This window comes from Cynoglossus semilaevis, chromosome 15, assembly GCF_000523025.1.
Source record: "Cynoglossus semilaevis isolate Cse_v1.0 chromosome 15, Cse_v1.0, whole genome shotgun sequence".
Lineage (NCBI taxonomy): Eukaryota > Metazoa > Chordata > Actinopteri > Pleuronectiformes > Cynoglossidae > Cynoglossus > Cynoglossus semilaevis.
This window is the reverse complement of record NC_024321.1, coordinates 9,833,285-9,854,881: the sequence shown is the minus strand read 5'-3', so window position 1 is coordinate 9,854,881 and position 21,597 is coordinate 9,833,285. Positions and strand designations below refer to the sequence as shown.

The following is a 21,597-nucleotide window of genomic DNA, read 5'->3' as shown; positions in this document are numbered from 1 at the left end:
TTTGGGGCCGGGGTGAGATCATTTGATTCATCGTCTGAGTTTGAAGAAAACAGACCGGGAACATCGAGTGTATCCATGAGTTGTGAAGCAAAAAAGGCAGGTTTTCTGTTCTACCAGGAGTCTGCTGGTCACTCACTCGTCTCCAGAAATCAGCTACAGGGAACATGTGGAAGGAAACACGCCACACAAGGAGTCCTTGTGGTGTGGTTTCTCTTGCGGGTCAGACCGTCTGTTGTCCAAGGGTGTATCGTTCCTCTGAATGTCTGCTGTAGTCCTTCAGTCTTGTCCTCCGCCCAGCTGTCTCCACTCTTTTACTGCGTTCGCTTCTTCTTTCCGAACCTCTAGAAAGAGAGGGGAAAAAGCCAGAACAGCGGGGGAGCTTTAAATAGATATGACAGCAAATGATAGGACACAAGGAGGGAGGGAAAATCTGCTGCGTTTAGTCGTCTCAAGTTTAAGAAGTGTTGGGAGGGTGTGTGTGCTTGTGAGTGTGTACCAGCTTCACGGGTTATAAACATTACACACACTTAATGACAAACAGGCATGAGGGCACGTCCACGTGTCCACTTTCAGTAAGCAGGCCGGTGGTTCCCACCCTTTACTCAGCAACAGCACATATTTTATATTGAAAAAATCCCATGGTGCAACACCAAGAAAAGTTTAAAGGCATGTAATGACCCTGTACTTTGAATTTACTCACAATTTACGATATTGTGAAACCTGGGCCTGTTTAGTTGAACACAGCACTGATATAAATTGAAGAAAGAAACTCATAGATATCCAGCAGCAACAATTTGCTTTTCATGGTTTCTGTAGTCCTCTGCTGCGACCTAGTGGAAGTATTGTATTGAGTATTGTTCTACCTGTAAATGTGGCATCAACTAATGAAGACTATTCATAGGCAAATAATTAATTAGTAGTTAATAAATAATGGTTTTCAGACCGATTACGTGAAACTGGATCATATTCCCCGTACACCTGATGATCTCTCACAGCACACTAATGGGGGATCACTGGAGTAGGCCATCTAAAATACAGACTGTCTGGCACCTATAGCTATCAGGAAGTAGAAATATGATTTATTCACTTATTTGATTTGATATTTTTGGACCATTTTCCTTCCTTTTAAATAATTTTAGAATAACGTTGTGTCCAGCCAATAGCTCTTTTCCTCCTGAGCAACTGGTTATTTTTAGTCATACTTTAACCTGGCTATTATCCAACTTTTGGCCAACCTAAAGGATTTCTCAGGTAACATTTGGCCATCATAATTTAAAACCATTTATATTTAGGAGATATATATTTGGTAAATGTTTAGCATTGACATTCTAATGTAATTATTCAAATTTGGGATATTTATGGTAACAAAGTGTTTTTGTGACCTAACTTTGGAAACTCAGGAGTTTGTTTTTCCATCCTCGGTCAGTTCATAACTATATTTATGGCTTGCTTAAAGATAATTATTATAGATAAGCCAACACAGGTGATAGTTTTCTCAGGTGATGTTTTATAGTAATCATGTAATGCACTTCCTGAAAAATTCAAGGCCAGATATTGTAAGGCCTTGTTCCCTCGAGCCATAAAAGGTTTCTTATCCCACATCAAATGGTGTGAACATTTATATTTCAGCCAAATTGATTTTAAACTTAGCAGGGCTGAGCTTCAGATCCACTCCGACATGACTACTATCAGACTTTCACACTCTGACACACACTTAAAGCATCTGCGTTCCTACAGCTGCTGCTGGGATGACTTTTACACAAGTTGAATACTGGAAACAGAAAGATCTTCACGTCCTGGTTGAACCCTCCTGCTTTCCTTTAAGAGGTTTTGGGCCTGACACAGGTGGACACACACACACACACGCACAGAACAGCTCTTTCCTGTCAGCATGAGTCTCAGTGCGTAACCAGAGACAACAGCAAGGCTGAGAATGTCAACACCGCGCTCAGCGCTCATCATGTGTGTAAGTTAATAAGCCGCACGGAGAAATGCAGACCTGAAATCGGTGCAGGACATGAATGTGGTTGTAGTGCATCCAAAACATTCACAGCCAGGTCTGTGATCCTCACCGACAATAAGCCTTGATAATTTGTGAATGAAAACGTGAATGCCCACAGTAAGGACAGAGTGCTTGACATAGTTTTAGTGTTTGTGTGCTTGGCCTGGACAAGAGCACGGGGATGAAATTACTCAAGACAGCCACACAGGCTGCTCGTCTTTAATTAGATGTGTTTATCTACCGTACAGAATCCAGCTGCATCGAGCACACACACGGCCAAAATCTTGTCTAAGAAAAGATCTTTATTTATAAAAAAAACAGTATAACCAGTTACATACTTCACTGAAAAAGCAACTTCTCAGAGCCAAGGCAGATATGAATGGTACATCGAAACTTTACACGAATAGGCAACAGTACAAATATGTTGTGTCGGTAGAGTAAAAAAAAACACAAAGATGATTGGTCTCTTTTGCCTTTAAAACAGAAGTAAAACTGAGACTACAAATGGAAAAAAAAATTGCATACCACTCCCATGTAAAAAGCCCCAAATAAAACACCAGGCAGAAGAAAAGTACAAAACTTAGTCATGAAAATGTGCTTTGTTGACCAAACTTGAAATTTTCCCACATTAGTTTCTCTCCAAAATCTGTCAGTTAAAACTCGAGTCTCCTCTGAGTGACTGTTGACGCCTCCCATTAGCTAAGATCCAGAGCATGTAGTGATTTTCCTTTGTACGTCTGTAGAGTATTTGTCCATACAGGACCTCCTGATGTGTAACATATCCTTAAGGAGAAGCAAAAGGAATGGTTTCTTAAGCAGAAGGTCTGGGTGTTTAGTGGTGTTTGCGTGTGTTTTCTCAGGTTGAATCAGGAGATGAAACTGTGTTGGTATTCCTTCCTTCGGGGGAAGGAAAACAAATTAAAGTATCAAACAAAGGGAAGTTGATGCATAAAACCAGGAAATTAATAATAATAAAAAAAGTTGGTGCATACAATAAAAAGACAAAACAACCTGATTAAATAATCAACGTGTGATCTCAGGGGTCTGTTCCATGCATACACACACTCTCACACAAACAATCACATTTATTCAAAAAGGTCCGTATTAATGTTTACCAAATACACGCACACACACAGAGCCACAGATTCACTGTATGACAAATATACACACTCTTCTGGTCTTTGCCTTAGCTCGTCTCAACAGAGAGAAAATACCTCTAGTCATGAAAATAACTCCTCTATAAACATTCTCCATCTACAGGACTTCACTGGTCAAACCTCCAAACGAGCCCCGCCAAGAGACAATTTAAATAAATGCGCCAAAACTAATGCAGTCATCCCATTTTCTTTTTATATACAGTATATACCCTACATAGAAGACTACATACAAATTCGTCGTTATAGGATACGGGTGTTGGCAGCAACATGTCGACCAAGACAAGATTTATCAAAAAAACGTCGAGACGTAGATCAAGAGGAAACAAACGAGCAGGATGACAACACCAGACTTAAATGATTGTCAACAATGGTGATTGCCGTTACAGAACTATAATTTAAAACAGAATATTATATATATATAGATATTTGTTGCTACACTTGAAAGAATTGTTAAAAAAAAGAAAAAAAAAGAAAGAAAGAAACCCCAAAATAACAGATCCGTATCTGTGCTGCACCAAACATTTTCTGCCTGCAACACGACCACTTTCTTTGGATGCCGACTCTCATCTTCTCATCCCGGCTGTGTGGAGATAGAGGGCAATGGGAGGAAGAGAGGGGTCGGGGGGGAGAGGGAGAGAGTCTGTGCGCGTGGGTTTTCTCTCCTCAGTAGCAGTGGAAGGGCAGGGGTGGCCCAGACTGAGTGATGCAGTCGATCAGTTTTTCTGGAGAAGGGGGAAAAAAAAAAAAGAGATAAAAGATTTCACAGTTGAAGGATTGAAGGACTGCTGCAGGAATATTGTATTCTCTCACTCTCATAATAAAAAAAATAAAAAGCCACTGACTACATTACACATTAACACCAAAATCGCATTTCTCAAAGTGAGTATTTAAATTATTATAATGAGAAAAAAAACACTGTTAAATACTATTTTTGTATCTATGTTACAACATGTTTTGGTAGTTTATGAAAATCAATATAATTCCTTGATGTCTAAAATTAAATGTTAGTGACATGCTGTGGTCGACAAAACTCGAAAGACTGAGCACAGCTGGATTCTTTAAACACCTGTTTAACTGCCTTTTCTGATTGGGTGGTTTCTGTGCCTCGCTCTTCAAATGATAATGAACCACTACATGGCCGGCCCACTTCATTATAATGACACACTGTGACATCACAAGTGGTTAAAATGTAAAATGGCTTGCTTTAAGACATTTCCAAGTTATGGCAGATTTCAAATCCATTTAAGTGCGTAGTTTAATAAAAACGTTTTTTTTTAAAAGGTTGTGAACAGTTGTAGTTAAAGCTACACACACACACACACACACACACACACACACACACCATGAGGTCACTCAGAGTTGAACCCAGTGCCAAGTCGTAATAAGGCCTTAAACCAGGTATGACAGAGGGTTTGAGATTAAACAAGAATAAGAGGAAGAGCTCAAGAGTCCCAGCAGGACAGGAGGTCACCTGAACGTACCATGCTGTCACATGCAGAGGGGAATGAAGGGAAGGGAGGAGGGCTAACCATCGTAGGAGTCCAACAAAGGCAGGGAGCCCTTCCTGCCCCCATACACCCCTCGCTGAGACACAACCAGAAAAAGAGCAACAAAGAGGGGTGAGAAGGGTGAGGAGGTGAGTGTGAAAAAGGGAAAATGTGAGTTAACTGTGAAGATTTGTACAAGTCAGCAATTAATGATAAAATTGAAGGAGATCTTGTGGTTAGTCATATGAACAAAGCTCGTGTCTGGGAGTCATTGTGTGGGTGTGTTATTTACCGGTAAAGTGTCTGTGGTCTCATCCAGAGTGTGTCTTCGTTCCCTCTGGTCCAGTGTATGGTAAGCCTCTGTTAAAATAGTAATACAACAGATCAATACATATGTAATCTATGAATTCTTCTTAAGTAAAGGTGGTGATGATGCGTGAAACGGACCAGGTCCAAGGTCATTGAGGGGAATCATGTCTCTCTTCTCCCCTGTAACACAGCAAATGAAACATTTCTTATATTACTAGTTCAAAAAACTCATTCAATACAGAGGAGCTTCAATTCAGTTCATAACAGTGGCCTTTTCTGAAATCACTTGGCAACAAAATTGAAGCCTGGCTTTTAACTGTTTAGCTTCAGTTTGCCTAAAACAACATAATATGACAGTTATCTTTTTGCCGAAAATAAATAGAGCCTAACAGTGGCACAAACCTCTGTCCAGCAGTGGTGTGGTGCTGTCTTCATAGGTGCCATTAGCTCGGGTGCTCGGGCCGTTGGTTGTGCTGCTGTTGGGGTTGAGGTTGACCATGAAGTCCGTCTTCTTCCAGCCATCTTTCTCCAGCGGCCGACGCAGCTCCTTGTGGGCCCAGACCAGCTGAAGCACCTGGCCTGCCCCGCGCACCTCACGATCCGAACGTTTACTGTGGATAAAAAGAGAAATATTTCACTACAGAATTCTTTAGATGTAAACATGAACAACATGAAATGCAAACCTACCCATCTTTGTTGATAAGGACCAGCCTCTCAATGCCCTGTGATGCCCGCAGTGTCTTTGCCGCCTCCAGACTGTTGCCTAGGACCTCAGCGAGCGTGCTCAGTACAGACACAACGGTCTCCTCTGACAGATTTCGACCTGACTGACTCTGGCCACCAGGCAGATTGGCCACAAGGTGAGGCACTGCATGCAAACCTACAGAGGGGAAAATGAAGCCAATTACTTAAAAGTTGCTCACGCAATTATACAAAGTGAACATGTAGATCATCTTCTTCTCTTACCAAGAAGTTCACAGTTGCGGTTGTCAATGGCGAGGTTCCTTAAGGCTCCCGCCATTGCTCTGACCACACGATCATTGCCGTGTGCCAGAAGTTCTGCCATCATGGGGAGACCCTTCTCCAGACGCACAGTGGCTCGAATGTATCGACCGTACTAGAGGAGCAGCAGATGGAGGCAATATTGAATGTTATTTTACACCAACAACAGTGTCATTATAGTAACTTGATAAGAGCTGTTTTTGAGATAATTGTCAGAGCTGACGAGTCAAGTGGTTACATTGCTGTGGAGGTCAAATGTCTTAGAAACACTTGTAATGACACGATTTTCTTTATGTATAAAAGGTACTAACGGTCCATCGTCCAGCACACAGGTTCTGGATGGCACCAGCAGCAGCCTCCAGCACTGAAGGATTCTTGCTTTCTCTGAGCAGCGATGTGTAAACACGAACCACCTCTGGCTGGAACAACAGCTCATAACCTGAGGTCGAAACAGAGGAAAACTGGAGTTTGAGACATGCAAGAACTGAACTGAAAATCTTTGGCAAACTTTCAGTCTATCCAGCAAAACACAGCAGAAATAACAGTTTGGATTTAAGCATTAGACATTTATGCCACATTTACTTACGGTTTCAGATTTCACATGAATTTCTAAAAATGATCAATTAACTATATAATCCATGCATGTTTCTATATAATCTGATGTTTGATACATGAACTATGTATAAAAAAATAAGTTATTATTTACCTTTGGCTGGTGTTGTTCTCTTTGGAATATCCACCTGATCTCCACTTCCATCATCTCCGTCTTTCTTTCCTGCAGGTTGTTAGAAAACAGCAGAACATGAGAATAAGAAATGACAGACGAGAGATGATGATGATGACGGTTGAGATGAACATTCTGTCAAAGTCAGTCCTCCACTGTCAGTGTTAGGTGATAATGTGAAGTCATGCCATTAAGGACGCAAGCAGTTTAGGCATGCAGTGAAATTTGATAGGAGATGAATTATAACCATGTGTTAAAAACACTTTTTTTTAAAATAAAATAAAAACAAAATATAGCACATTCAGTAGTTTCTACCAAAAGTTACACCAAGAAACAATCTTACCTTTGGAAAACCACTCATCTAAACACAGGAAAAGAAGAAAGTGGAGATAAAGAGGAAAGTAAAAGAAAGTGGGAGGTGGTGGAGGAAGAGGGGAAAGGAGGTTGAGAGAAAAGGGAGGAAGGAAAAGGGTTGTAAAGTGTGAAAAACAGTGACAGGTGCCTCCCACACCACACAGCACCAACCCACCAGCACCTATTTATCTTTCAGAAGCAAATCCCTAAAACACCAAAGAAACATGAACCTATAATTATCAACACTGACCTTTGCCCTTTCGAGAACCAAAACAGCCGCCTTTGTTAGAGGAGGGTGGACCCTGGTTAATGGGCGCGCTTTCCACATAACGTTCACAGCCAGGGACTTCACGGTGAACATGGTAGGACAGATTCCTCAGGAGGCAAACACTGTTCTCCACGAGCTAAAAAACAAAACAAAACATTAACTAAATGCATAGACAAAAAAAAAGGGAATAAAAGTATTTGTTTGAAACAATGCACGGCATTTCAGTACCTTATTATCCACATCTTTGCGATTGATCTGTGACTGGACGATGTACATGAGTGCATCAACCAATCCTGTGCATTCTCTCAGTTTCCGCCTGGCCTCGCTGCGTTCTGAACTCACATTCCTATCGGAAAGGAGGTTGAAGACAGAAGCATAATTGCATGTTAGCTTTTCAAAATAAATATTTCCGTCTACTCCGTTAACATTCTTCTCTTTCCATTTATTGGCCAGTAACGTTCAGTACCTAAGGCAGCCAGCAGTGTTGGTTAAGGCGGTTTCCCACTCCAGATGGCGTGGTTTGCAGCTCTCATCCGCACCGTTGCTGCCTCGCTCCCAACCAGAGTGAGGAACAATCACCTCATCAGCCAGGGCATGCAGGGCGTGGTCCACAATCTCCATCTTTACAGAGTCGTGTGACGAGAGGTTCCACAAAGTGCCTGCAATGACCACAAAAAAACCCCCACTTTTACTATCACTACCCATGTAATAAAACTAAAAGAATGCAGCCAACGACAAGTCTATAAATGTTGGATTTGTGTTAATTTATAATTAAAGTCTGGCTTGAGGTCGAGTCCCAGAAATTAAGTTTTAAAGCAGTTTTAATAAGATCTTTTTAGGGAGCACAATGTGCAAACGTTTCTCCTGCACATCTTCAACAAATCCATTTACTAAGTTCATGATATCAACTCATAGCTTACTCATGGAAATCAAATGTGAACGTTTTGTACGACACTGTGATTCTTTGTTTCTGAATTAGATTGTTTAGAAGTGATGAACTGTAATAGCAAATTAATACATTTAAAAAAATCTGAGATAATAGGTTAAAGCTGCAGAACCTAATAAAATACAAGAATAAAAAATATAATAAAGCAGTGGTATTGTATGGCTCGTGGTACCTGTGATAGTGTCAGTAAGGTCTTGTTCATGAGTTTTCCTAAGTAACCGGACCAGAGCAGGAACTCCATCACAGTTCTTAATGGCGATCTTATTGTCTGGGTCCCGTCCGTATGAAATGTTTTTTAATGCACCACAGGCAGCGTGATGCACATCTTTGCTGGGATGATCCAGCATTGACACCAAGGATGGGATACCTTTTAGGCGACGCACCTCTGACTTAACCTAGAAGAAAAGATAAATTCATTTTAAAGATTGACAACCAGATATGTTTTTATATGCTTTTGCATTAAGATGGAATTTTATCCATACCTTGTCGTTTTTGAATGTGAGATGCTGCAAGTAGGCTGCAGCGTTGGTCTTGACAGGATCCAGACGGTAGTTTAACATGGCGATGACCTCAGGCAGCTCAGGCTGACGCCAGGAACTGGGAGGAGCCTTTCTTAGTGTGCTGTCTAGTGATGCCATGCTGCCCCGTTCCATTGTCATAGGAACCCCCCAGGTATATGGATCAACACCGCCCATGTCGCCATCCAGAGTGTCCTCACAGCTCCTGCAGATCATCAGAAAAGAGAAACAACTGTTAGACAAGTCAGTTCTAAACTGGCATTTCCGTGTCTTTTTGCCAAGTCTTTGTTCTTTACCTAAGTCTCCGCCTGTCCATGCCTCCAGGGCCGCCCCCCAGACGTGGCATGGTTCCATAGCCTCCAGGATGCATGGGCGGGGGACCCATTCCGTAGTCATCATATCCCACGCTGCGCTGATCATCCTCCAGATTGTAATGGCCATGGCCGTAACGCATCTCCATCGCTGATCCCAAGGCCCTCATCCCCCTGCTGACCTGGGGTTGGGCTGCATAAGGGTCAAGCTGCTGACGGCTTGGGGCACGGTAGCCAGAGTCTAGAGTCCTGTAGCCATCAACTGGCCTGTGAGACGGGAGACAAAAGGGAGGAACAGCAACAATAGATTAGGTATACTCTCTGTTTCCAAGATTTTATAAAGAAATAGAAAAATAATTTGCAAAATATTTTGCTCACTTTTAAATGATTTTTATAATAATCTGGGAATAGTAATTTTTCAAAAAATGACTCATTTTGTGGCATGGACCATTATCATTGTTTTTGGTTTTAACAAACAATTAACATAACACATCTAAATCAAAACAGAAACAAGCATGACCAGATCAATAATATTTAACTAATCACTGAGACATTTTCATTCAACTATTCAATTCCTAAACTATGATCCTACGTTTTTTGCGTGCTCCTTTTAACACATGGGGGCAGTGTAACATCACCTTAGGATGTTGTCCAAGAGCAAACACCAAAATGCATTAACAGGACCAGAGATAAACAGACAGTTGTGAGCTTTGTGGGTATTTCCCCACATGAGGAATTACCACCAATACCATGAGCACTCCTAATCCTAATAATTACATTTGCTCAATACAGGTGCTGGAGAAGCAGAACTACAAAAGAATACTTTGGAGTATTGTGTGCAGTAATGACTTTCCAGATAGGCCCACAAAATACCTGCACACACTATCAACCACATGAGAAAACAAAAACAGATTACAGAGGCCACAATATGACAATGAAAAAAATACTTTGAATTGTGGCCTCCAAATGATCAGTGCAAGTAAATTACAGCTTTGTGGCCACAGAATTCATGTGTATGATGCCTAACACCAAGGAAGTTCATGGTATTACACAAGCTGTGAAAAATAAATCATCTGTTGTAAACTTGTTTATACACATGCAGCACATTTAACCAGCTTTTATCTCAAAGATGACATCTGGAGACCTACTTTCAAGCAGCTTTGTTTTGTCTTGGTATTAGATTAGCAACCGTTAACATTAACATACAAAATGCTTTTCCGTTAGAAGCATAAATGTAATATCTACCACTGCTACCCGTACTCATAACAGCTTTGTAATGTCAAGTTTATCAAATATATATGTGCACTTAGTCAAACAGGTTGTATGGACCTTGGACTAATACTAATACAGTACATGGACCACAGTCATCATATTGCTCCGGAGGTCTTGTACCTGTATCGGTCATCCATGTGCGATCCTCTGCTCAGACTGGTATATGCTTCTGACGGCGGGCCGCCACGGTAGTCATCGTATCCTCCAATTGGACCGTAGTGGTAATTTCTGGGTACTGTGGCTGTGGGGTAGTCCCCAGCAACAGGTGGCCTGTAAGGACGGTCTAGAGTGGCGCTGTAACCGCCCATACCAGACATGGACAAGCCCCCATCAATGGACATGGAGTCTGATGGCATGACAGAGCGAGAGATTGGTTTCTTCATATGAGGGAGAGAACCTTCTGGCCGCCGTGCGGTTCCCTCATCAGAGAAAACTGAGTGCACTTCCTGGGAGTCATCGTCTGGTGTGTAGCTGTCGTCCACAACTCCGTGTGCAGGGTCCACCATCCTGTACTGTAGCAGACACACACAGTTTTACGGTTTCTGGCACTTCCAGTGTATATGTGATTACATTTTTAAACCTCATACAAAACACACACCTGTGTGCCGTTTATATACGAGTCAGTCAGTTTCAGTCGTTCTATGTCTGCATCCCCCAAACGCCCGTTCTAGGAAGAGAGGTGAGAAAAGCAGTTTGATTGCAATATGATCCCAACAATAATAATTACTGGCAAAGTTATTAAAGAGAGACTTCGACGATTCCCAGTAGCCAGAACGGTCTACTGTTTTATAACCACCCAGATGATATTACTGCTGCTGATGCACATTCAGTGCTGACGATACAGGATTCATGTTCTGCATGTTCTTGGTCTGTGAGTCACTTACAGACCAAGAACACTAAACATTTGAGGCCCATGAGGGCTTTTTTCCACACCCCAGTGAGACAGTCACTCTATACAAGTTGAATCGATTCCAGCAAATTATTGAGAAATGCTGGTTTACAATGCTGGTATCAAATCGCAACAGCACTTCTAATTCTGGCTAATTATTTGGAAATGAATCACAAGTGAAAGATAAGGTGATTAAATTTTTTTTGAAAGACTCCAGATTTGTTACAGAAAAGGGAGGTCATTAGTTTGCACAAGTTTACAAGGAGGAAGGACAGTAACTCAAAAATAAAAAGGAAATGCTTTAAGGGAGAAGGGCACACTTCCTCTGCAGCTGAATCTTCCTCAAATATAATTTAATTCCCACACAGTTTAGTAATTGTAACGGAAAATCACATGTTTAAACCTTGTACATTTTAAACAACATCCACACAGCACGAGGTTAAAGAACACCCTATTCTTCACTGTTATTCTTCATAGCTGATTATGCTGATCTATTATCAGTGCCTTTCAGGATTCAAAAAGACCAGCACAAGAGTGCATCTATGTCAGTGAGCCCTTCGGAGGGTCAAGTAATAGATTACACTCCGTCAGCATAAAATGTCAACTAAAATGTGCTTTAGGTCAACCATTCCCAATGTCATGAGGATTCTCAAGACTACTTGAAAACAAAAAAAGCACAGATCAAAATGAACTGAAACAAGTAATGAGTAAATGTTAATATAATATTCAGGTGAGAATGTTTTTTACTACATTCAACTGCAAATTGTAAAACTGTAACCTAAATCTCATTCACACAATCACCTAAAAAAAAATAATCCATTTGTCTTTTAGTTCTTAAGCATAAAAAAGGATTACAGAACAGGAATCATCCTTAAAAGAATCAGAATAGAGTTGTTCACATGTCAATGATTGACACCCAAATATCTAGCAAGTGAAACAAATCAAACATTTGTATAATTAAAAAAAAAATTTTAAAAAGAAAATGACTGAATTTCATAACAAAACTATACTGGATGCATAAGCATGTGACACATGCATGACAGAGAACCGCATGGACGAGACATGACATGCTGGAACAGAGAAGAAAATGACAGATTCCAGAGAATTAGCTGATGAAAGGCATGTGTGAGAGGAGCCAGTGAGTGACACTGAAAACACGCTGAAAGCCTTGGATGACGACCAACTCGGGCATGTTCAGCATCATTAACCATCAGGAGGAACAAACTGGCATTTTTGAAGGTGAGCACGGACATATGTAAGAAACACAAAGACACTTGATGATCTGGTACAGGCAAAATTGCTGGTGGAGAGGAAGCCAGGCAGAAGAGAGGGAGAATGGCTGAAGTCGATGGGAAAATGAAGCGGGGATTTGGTGGAAACGATGATTTTGATCCACATGATCCATGCATTAAAGGTGGAAGATGGGATGAGAATGGTCTCTATGGGTGGGAATGGTGGGTTCTGATGGAGGGGTGTTACCTGTGTGTGAGGGAGGGGGCGCCCCAGGGTTGAGGGGCTGGTGGCAGAGAGGCCCACTCTCCTCCTCTCCTCCTCAAGTGCCCTGGTCAGCTGTTCAAACTGCACCTCCTGCTCTCTGACCGACTCCAGCAGAGCCGCTGCGCTCTCACACTGCTCCATACACTAAACAGCCCCAGGGTTAGAGAGGGCAGGGGGCATTAGAAACTTCTGTACACATAGCTACAACACACTACACCACGGGGGGAGGGTATCTAACACAAACAAACACACCTTTTTATACACATTAAACCAAAAGGGAGAGAGCCTAAATATCTGGGTTGATGTTATTGAGACTAATTTGTGTCCTGATTAATATGGTTCAGTGATTCACACTTTAATTCGTTTCTGGAAAGCAATCAGTAACAATAAGGAGCCAAACAGCTTTTAAAAAGTCCATCTCCATCCCTCTCATCTGGCTGGATGAAACAATAGAGACATGAGCCAAAGTCACCCTCTCGATCCCGCTGATCAGTTTTAATCTCACTGATAAAACGTGGATTTTTTTCTGTCACATATTGTTGCAAATAGCCACTTGCTCTAAAAACTGGGTGTGACAGTCATATGGTTGTACCGCAGTACAGTAGTTAGAGTGAAACAGCGAAGGTAAACTTTGCCTTCCCTGATCTTCTGTGCCCTGTTGTATAACATCATTTATTTAAGTTTATGCATAATTACATGTTTACTTTGCTGTGCTGCAAAATAATCTTGAACAGCAATGTTATGCATCATTTGGAAGTAGCTCTTTGTTCTCCTGCTCCCTACTGGATATTACAGGAAGATACATTTGCATTGAAAAGGAAACATTATTCTGAAAATAAGAAGCCTGTACAAGGACTGAACAAGACGCTAATCAAAAAGTCTGAAAAATATAGTTTTAAATATCCACAAGTACAACAACCAGCTTGACCTAAAGCCTTGCTTTTCCTGGTGATCTCATCATTTTGATTTGTGTTTCCATATTTTCCACAAATCAGCAAGTCAGTTTATGATGATACAGCAGCTCCAATAATAAAGAGGATAAGACCTGGTTCACACAGGAAGAACTTAAAAATGGTAGAAGGAAGCTCAGCAGAAGAACCAGACACTTCCCTTCATTAACTTCACCCAGGGACAAAAAACAAAGCCATTAATCAGATGCTAAAATAAATGGAAGTTTTTTTAATGACTGAATAATAATTTAAAACCTTTAAAAGGTTTAGCCTCCAAGATATTGAGGTCATTACTGACAATTGTGTTCTGTGTAATTTTTGTAACAATGTGAGACTTTTTAATAGGAAACTAAGTTATGACAACAACTGCCAGTTTCAGCACGAATGCTAAACATTTGAGTCACAAAAACAGGAATACACACCTTCACCTGTGGGTGTCGTTTGGCAGAAGAGGTGAGAAGTCACACCGAGATCAGAAGATGAGATCTAGCTGTTCATGTGTAAAAGTTCACCCAAACACCAAGGCCAGAAATAGGGAGGAATAAACTGCAGGCAGAAAGAAGGTGGAGGGAATATGGAGGAGACGTTTTAGTGAAGGCACCTGTCTAAAAAAGCAGCGACATGGTGAGAATACCATACAAGTGTGGTAATAAGATCGTGTTTGCTCTGTGAGCAGAAAAACAGCACAGACAGCGAGGCTTCAGACACACCCTGTATTTACTCAACATTTGGGCTGCATACAGCTGTGAGCTGGGCTGTGTTCATGAGCAACCTGCAGCCTCGGTACTAATCATCAGTACCAGGAGACAGATAGTAACAGCCTTTCAATGTTTCTTATCCAAATTGAGTATTAACCTTTTCCAGTCTGTTTTTATCTAACACTGGCCATAATCTTCCTTTTGACTGCTATAAATCTTTCAGCCTAACCGACTTTTATCTTTCCTCCAAAAGGTCAATGGTTATTTTGTCTGTGATCTGACAAAATACCTTTTAATATCAGAGCCAAACAAGTGGAGACTCAGATCCTCTTATCTGTTTAGTACAACCTTTTAACTGACAAACAGCAGCGCGCGCGCACACACACACACACACACACACACTAACACTGACTTGACCGGTTGAACCAGGTAAAGGAGGGGCAATCAAATTTCTGTCTCTCTCTGCCTCGTCTTTCCCAACAAACACAACATGCAGAGGAACGGCCTTTAACATTAGTTTAAACCCTAAACAGACACCAGCATTTACACTTCAGGCATGTTTGTGCACAAGCTCAGTTTGAATGTTAAAAGAACAGGAAAGTTCTAACAAGTTCAAAGTAAGAGATGATCGGGTGACGCCCTGTTTCACCTGTTCCTGATTGTGCAGACATTATGATCTCCTTGTTGGAGAATTACAACATCTACTTGAGATTTGACTTATAAAATGAAGAGGGTGCATTTACATTTGGATGTTTGTCAAATGAATGATTCACAGAAATGTCAGGACTTAGGAGTGATTTGCGATTATTAAGAAAAAACACTTTGGGGTGTGTCTAGTGTGGGAAAAGAGGGAGGAAAGTGGGATGGCCTGCTGAGGAAGAACATAAGGAGTGGCTGAAGTGTATTTCAGAAGACAAAGGAATGTATAAATCCAGAACTTGCATGAGTAATAAGGCCGGCTGACGGGAAGACATGACGTCATATTCAACACATATAGACTCTGTTAGGTAGCCGTGACGCCTCAGAGCCATAACCTCCCACCTGAGCCACTCACCAACTTCTGTCCTAGAACTCACATGCCTATATATGGTCATAGCAAGTACAGAGCTTGTATTATCCACACACAGACAGGGAGACTGCCAGAGAACTGCAAGCAAATAAAACAAGCAGAGAGCCTGCAGAGTGTGGGGGGTTGAGATAAGGAAAGAAGTGTTGAATAAAAGATAAAAGCTGATCTAGCATTCCTGACATTCATCCTTCGTATTGTCTCCCTCTCTCCTTCGCTGCCATTTCAGCACATCAGCCCACCCACTCATAGCATTACAACAACTTTGAGGATCATCTAGAGGCCGTGGTGTCAGACAAACTAAACTAAACAAAGGAGCAAGACTCATAGTGTCACCATTACAAAGAAATCCAAAAATAAGACCCCAAAAGAGCAATTTCAATTCATTAATTGTTTAATCTATAGAAGAAGACAAATTCCTACAGAGGCAATAATCCATTTTAACATAATAAAACAATAAGTGGTTGTTGTTAGCATATCAGCTCACAACAACCACATCCAGTGATCTTAAGACTACATTGCTTAAAATTTATTAATTTATTAATTATACTGTAGAAGAGGACAGTACAGTTATGTTGTTTAGCTATTAGCAAGTAAGCTGAAAATGTAGCCTGGCTTGTAAAAGCTGCTTAATTTTGATTTGAAAATAATTTAAATAAAACATACACTGCCCCTTTATTTCTGCCATTTACTTAACAAACTGGTCTGATACCTAATAACATAGCAGGCTGTGTTTGCATGCATGTGTTCTGTTGGGGGAACTAACATGCATCAGCTCCAATTATGTATTAAAAATTAAATGTATCTTCTACCAATCAGAGGGCACTGTAGGTGCAACTCAACCTCAGTTCCCCCTTTTTGCCAGTAGATAAACAAAGCCAGTGCTTAGTTTGTTAGTCAACTACAGAAATCACTCAATATAATTTAAATAAACTTGATTAGTTTTTTGGTGTTTGTATTGATTTGAAAAATCGTTTCAGGAGAACATTAAATTAGAAATATCACGTAACCAATTCAATATGTTGATAAAACAAATTAATTTGAGACACACAAAGGACATTTCTGTACACATTTGTCTTTTGTAACATCAGAGCTTTTAAACTCACATTTGTTCAAACAGGATTTTAAAATGTGTAGAACTGAGATAAATGCCTACTCTAATGGGTTTTTATCCTTTACTTCTGCTTTGTTTTTTAAGCACATTTAAAAACAATTGTTGACTAGAGAGGTAATACTGAATTAGACCTTAGACTGAATTAGCAATACATGAACAGACCTCAGTTGGCCGAACCTAAGTAAATGATCAATCGTATATTACAATAAGCATGAGAAACATAATACAGACAGTAATATCATATATAAAAAGGGATTTTTATGGGTTTACATAGGTATACGATAGTCTTAGGTAACCAAAGTCATTAAAGGGAATTCACAGCTGTCAGTCAGAGATGTTGGAACAATGAGAAGGTTGTGCAACTGAGAACATGAACACAAGTGTGAGAAAACATTTCAGAGCAAGTACAACGTGGTTAGACACATTTAATTCCATGTGGCTTGAGTGTGTGTGTGTGTGTGTCGGCTGAGTCTGAGGCTCTTGACACACTCATGACTTCTGTTCTGCCCCCATCACCCTCTCCCTCACAGCTGTTTCTGCCTTGAAGGCCACCGGTGAGTTTCGTTTGACTCCACTCCCTTTCCCCCCCTCCTGTGTGCTTCCCGACAAACAGGATGTTATGGATCCGACACTAGAAATGAGTAAAGCGTAAAGCGACACGGCAGCCACAATGGCACACCAGAGACATCTTCTTTTCAGAACTGTTTGTACACAAACCACAGGAGACTACTGGATATGCTTTAATAACCACACATGGATGGTTTTCTCCATTACCAACATTTTGCGGTGAAAATCCCCTGAAGGTCAATACGTTGATCATGCGACCACAAACCACTTCCTACGTTGCTGATATAGTTTTTCATCCACTAATTTCAGTTCTGCTTATGTTTCAATCAATTCCCACACTTCTAAACATTTTCACAACAGATATCTTTATGGTAAGTTATTTTATGTATTGTAAAAACCCAATTATACAGGATTTGATTAGTAAAAAAAAAACCCTAACCTAAAAAGAATTACTGCATTTAACTAACTGTTTTGTCATCTTGAAAATCAGACTAAATTATATTTTCCAATTTACTTAGGAAGACTAATCACACTGATAAGATTTGCCCAAGCATAACAACAATTTTACGCACACTGATCCCATTTAAGACTTAACTTACTAATGCTCCTTCCATGTACAGAGGGTCCATGCATAATTAAGTCATTATCAACAGGATGAAAAACAAAGTTGTTTATCTTTGTTTTCAAATCTTTTAAGGATGGGTGGAGAAAAAGCACACAGGGTCAAATTCTGCTTCTCAAACATCACTGTGCCAAACAATCAAAATGTCAACAGTGCCTTGGGGTCAGCAATTCGTCCAACATCTGATAGTACCCTGACACACCAACAGTCACATATCTCCATCTGCCTCTGGAGTCATCAGTCAACATGACTCACTAAGCCTGGTCAGAGGCATCTGCAATGAGCCACATATGTAACTCACAGTGCAGCCTTTGTTGACTTTATAAACGTCTGTGTAATGCAATAAGTCCCTACACCTGCCATTAGCTAAAAAAAGTCAGAGTCAAACAACACTGTCTACACCGTCTGGGTGAACATCTGTTCTCACATCGGCAGGAAACTGAAACTAAAAGATGTGAACATGTCAGTGTGATACCTCTGTTCTTGGTTTAAGACAAGCGTTTCGTGTAATGAGATTGAAGATTTGGACTCTTGATCCACTTACCTGGTAACACATTCACACACACCATCTTCTTGATGCACGCAATGACATACACACACACACACAACCAGATAAACAAAGACCCTTTGTGGATTAACTTTAACACCTTACAAGAGCAGACCGTTGCAATCTGTTGGCTGTCAACAATTAATGGTAGCCACTAAAGGTTGTTGCTAGTTTGTTTCATGTGGGTTAGCTTCTAACAATACTAAAACGGTGGTGTACAGATATAGTATATAAACATATCACAAAGCACTAATAAGACAGTCCTACCCTACACTGTAATATGTGCATGTGTGTGTGACCAATGTTTACAAGAGTAAAGCCAGTTTACTTGTTCGCACTCAGGTTGACAGTTATTCCCACCCACGCATTTGTTTCTTTCCAAAGCAAGTTCACACAGGACCCACCCAACAGGTTCACAGGCAGACAACCCCTAAATCCCAGACTTACAGTACTGCAGGACCACCACCCTTAAAACAGACTCAAAGACCCAATATACAACCCGCACAAATCTTTAGTCAAATAAGTAGGTAAATAGCTAATAATTAGGCAAAAAATGTAATGTTATTTTAAAGCATTTCTTTAACAATGACCTAAATCTGCTTACAATAACTTAGTGTTAAAATGTTATTTAACTTTTTGACAAAGATTGTATATTATAAAGTGAATATGTAATTAGTAAATAAAATAAAAATGTTCTGTTGACGACTTAACTCTAAATTTAATCAGCAATAAACTACTTTAAATTACATGTGTGCAAAACTTCAAAATGTTCATATAACCAGTGTTTCGCTTTGTAATGACAATGCAATTAGCTCATGCACTCAATGAGGCCATAAAACAGAACTTCCATTATATATATATATATATAAATATACATATATATATATAAATCGACTCAAACATTACTTGATCAAATAAAGTCGAACGAGTAATCTATTAGGCAACGATAAGATGACTTGTCCTTGTAACTGTTACAAATGATGATTTTTTCTCTCTGAGGTCGTAGCGATTAAGCGTAGCGATTGTGTAAAAAACAAAAAACAATACTGCTTCCAGTAAGACTATTACTAATGAGACATTACATCAACAGTAGTGTGAACTAGGTCAGTCCACTGTTAATGTATGCGAGCTGGAAACCGAAGCTGCTGCTGGTCACAGGGATGGTGAACCCGCCCGGCGGTTACGTTGACATTACCCCTCGATCGTTTCTTTTTTTAAAAACAAACAAAAAAAACAAAAACAAAAAAAACCTCTCCTTGATGGCAGGCACTCCAATTAAGCATTTTATAAACCGCGCCATTTACACAGCAACCTATTTTTAAAACAGAAATACAAGGTTCTTAAATTATTTTAAACGTTATAATAGATCAAAGGAATGTAGAAACGAACTTAAACCGACGCACTGGCAAACAACACGCTGATAGAAAATTACTCCAATTGACATGATCTAATTTCGGCGGCGGGTTTTGACAAATAGAGGACAACGTTGGATATGAATAAGCACCAGTATGACCTCTTTATCTCGCCTATTCGGTTAGCATCACAATAACCCACAATGCTAGCATTAGCTTAGCAACAACGACGACTAACCGACAAGAACTGACGTTGGCGTACATTCAGTCGAATGGCCCTTAAAAACACATTCAGACTGGTTTAGTCTGTTTTAATGTGCCTTTTTAAAAAATAGATGGCGTGGAATCAAACATCAAACCGAAACGCAGCAGAGTTTAACGACCAAACTTTGGGAGAGCCTTGAAACAGCTAGCGTTAGCTTCGGATGTGTCGATGTGACCACTCCTTGCCAACGCTGCAGTCACAGTTAATCACTACATCTGTGTGGGGAAACAAAAATCATTGCAAACCAACACGAAGCTAATTGTATCACTCAACTAGAAACATTTATATGTTTCACCCACCTGTTCGTTGAAACGCAGTCCCGATGCCAGACTGTTCAGGGCTTTTATCTTCTGTCGCGTTTCTCCCTCTAGTCCCCCTCCTTCTGCTGCTTCTGGGTCAAGCTTGTTAAAGACAGAGCGACATCACCGAGCTCTCTATGAAAGAGAGGGAGGGGTCAGGCCGGGCTCTACCGTAATAACGGCGCGCGCACAAATCTTACATTCAGACAACAATGGAATTATCTTAATTTGCACCAAAATGAGGAAGGTCGCCGCATTACGAGGTTAAATGTGACTCACATATTTCGCTTGACATTCGCGAGTAAAAAAGGAGCAATTCTAAATACCTTAATTTTTGGAGCAGACATCATTTGCACACTAATCGCAAATATTAAAATGATTATTCTAAAAAAGGTATGATTATTATTGATGTTATTGCTACTGTTATTATTATTATTATTAAACAATATTAAGATAACATGTAACATGACTGGATGAGAGACATGGTCAAAACTGTGATGATGTGTGTGATGTCACCTCTTCTTACTCATGACCTACTGTCCTTATGACTTACTCATGACACATTCTTATGATATACTATTGCTTCTTACTTCTTGCTCTATGACCTAGTATCGCTATATCTGTACCTTTTCTATTAATTATTTATTATTATTTATGTATTCTTTTATTTTGTATGTTTACTGTAGCTTGATTGTTGATTGACTGACTCAAATTCCAAGTTGCTTTTGATAAAAGCGTCTGCTAAATGTACTGTAATGTAATGTAATGTAATAATGTCCTGCAGAAGATGTGACAGATTTTCCAACAGGGACGATAACTTGGCTGGTAATATTCTCTTACAGTGTTAAGGAGTCCTCCCAGGACCAGGCTGATCCTCAGTCTGCCAGACCTCTTCCTCTGCTGGTAAGCTGTACCACTGTACTAGCAAACTACACCAAAGAAGAGGGTAAATGTCACCACAAAATCATAAAATATTTTGAGCAATGACCTCAAAACCAGAAACGCACAAGTCTCCACAAAAGATAATAACCACTCTGCCCTGTTATTTCAAGGGACAGGAGCATGTTCAATTCAGTCCGTTTTACTATTGAAGTGAAAGTGCTGTGTTGGTAGACACTTATTGAGCAATCACCATAGACCAAAGCAAATAAAGTAGAGGTTATTTATGAGCCAGGATTGATCGTGACCTTTTTTTTATCCTGTGACAAGATGCTCATTTGGAAAGTGTGGTTTCCATTTGATATATACTTTCAGTTTCAATGATTCTTATGGGTGTAAACCACATAATATGCAGTGAAACAGAAAACCTGTGTTGGTCAATCAATCAGCAGAAGACTGGCCTATGTCTTTGAATCAGATTTGGGCATGGCCACGATGGTCA

At 40.3% G+C, this 21,597-nt stretch overlaps 1 protein-coding gene across 7 annotated transcripts; it reads right to left on the bottom strand.

Moving 5' to 3' along the window:
• Window positions 1-2,284: 2,284 nt before the first annotated feature.
• Window positions 2,285-20,371, bottom strand: LOC103390916 (catenin delta-1). 7 transcript variants are annotated; one of them, XM_008326983.3, is made up of 21 exons: window positions 20,217-20,370; window positions 14,109-14,232; window positions 12,719-12,880; window positions 10,949-11,017; window positions 10,471-10,862; window positions 9,064-9,345; window positions 8,732-8,972; window positions 8,422-8,644; window positions 7,770-7,962; window positions 7,532-7,649; window positions 7,286-7,439; window positions 7,025-7,042; window positions 6,664-6,732; window positions 6,269-6,396; window positions 5,922-6,072; window positions 5,643-5,835; window positions 5,358-5,566; window positions 5,094-5,135; window positions 4,939-5,006; window positions 4,641-4,743; window positions 2,287-3,881 (listed from the first exon to the last, which is right to left on the bottom strand). In XM_008326983.3, exons 3-20 carry the CDS (start codon window positions 12,875-12,877, stop codon window positions 4,684-4,686), a joined length of 2,769 nt encoding a protein of 922 aa, XP_008325205.1. In that variant the 5' UTR covers window positions 12,878-12,880; window positions 14,109-14,232; window positions 20,217-20,370; the 3' UTR covers window positions 2,287-3,881; window positions 4,641-4,683. The 7 variants fall into 7 exon arrangements, with proteins under 7 accessions (XP_024918676.1, XP_008325205.1, XP_008325207.1 ...); XM_008326985.3 differs by lacking the exon at window positions 7,025-7,042; XM_025062909.1 differs by lacking the exon at window positions 12,719-12,880.
• Between the last annotated feature and the right edge of the window lie 1,226 nt (window positions 20,372-21,597).

Excerpts from the sequence above, each read along its gene's own strand:
- LOC103390916 (XM_008326983.3), bottom strand. The coding sequence starts at position 12,877 with ATGGAGCAGTGTGAGAGCGCAGCGGCTCTGCTGGAGTCGGTCAGAGAG. Across the intron at positions 7,963-8,421 it reads CCTTACTGACACTATCACAG|GCACTTTGTGGAACCTCTCG; the intron begins GTACCACGAGCC and ends TGGTCATTGCAG. Across the intron at positions 5,136-5,357 it reads CACACCACTGCTGGACAGAG|GGGAGAAGAGAGACATGATT; the intron begins GTTTGTGCCACT and ends GCTGTGTTACAG.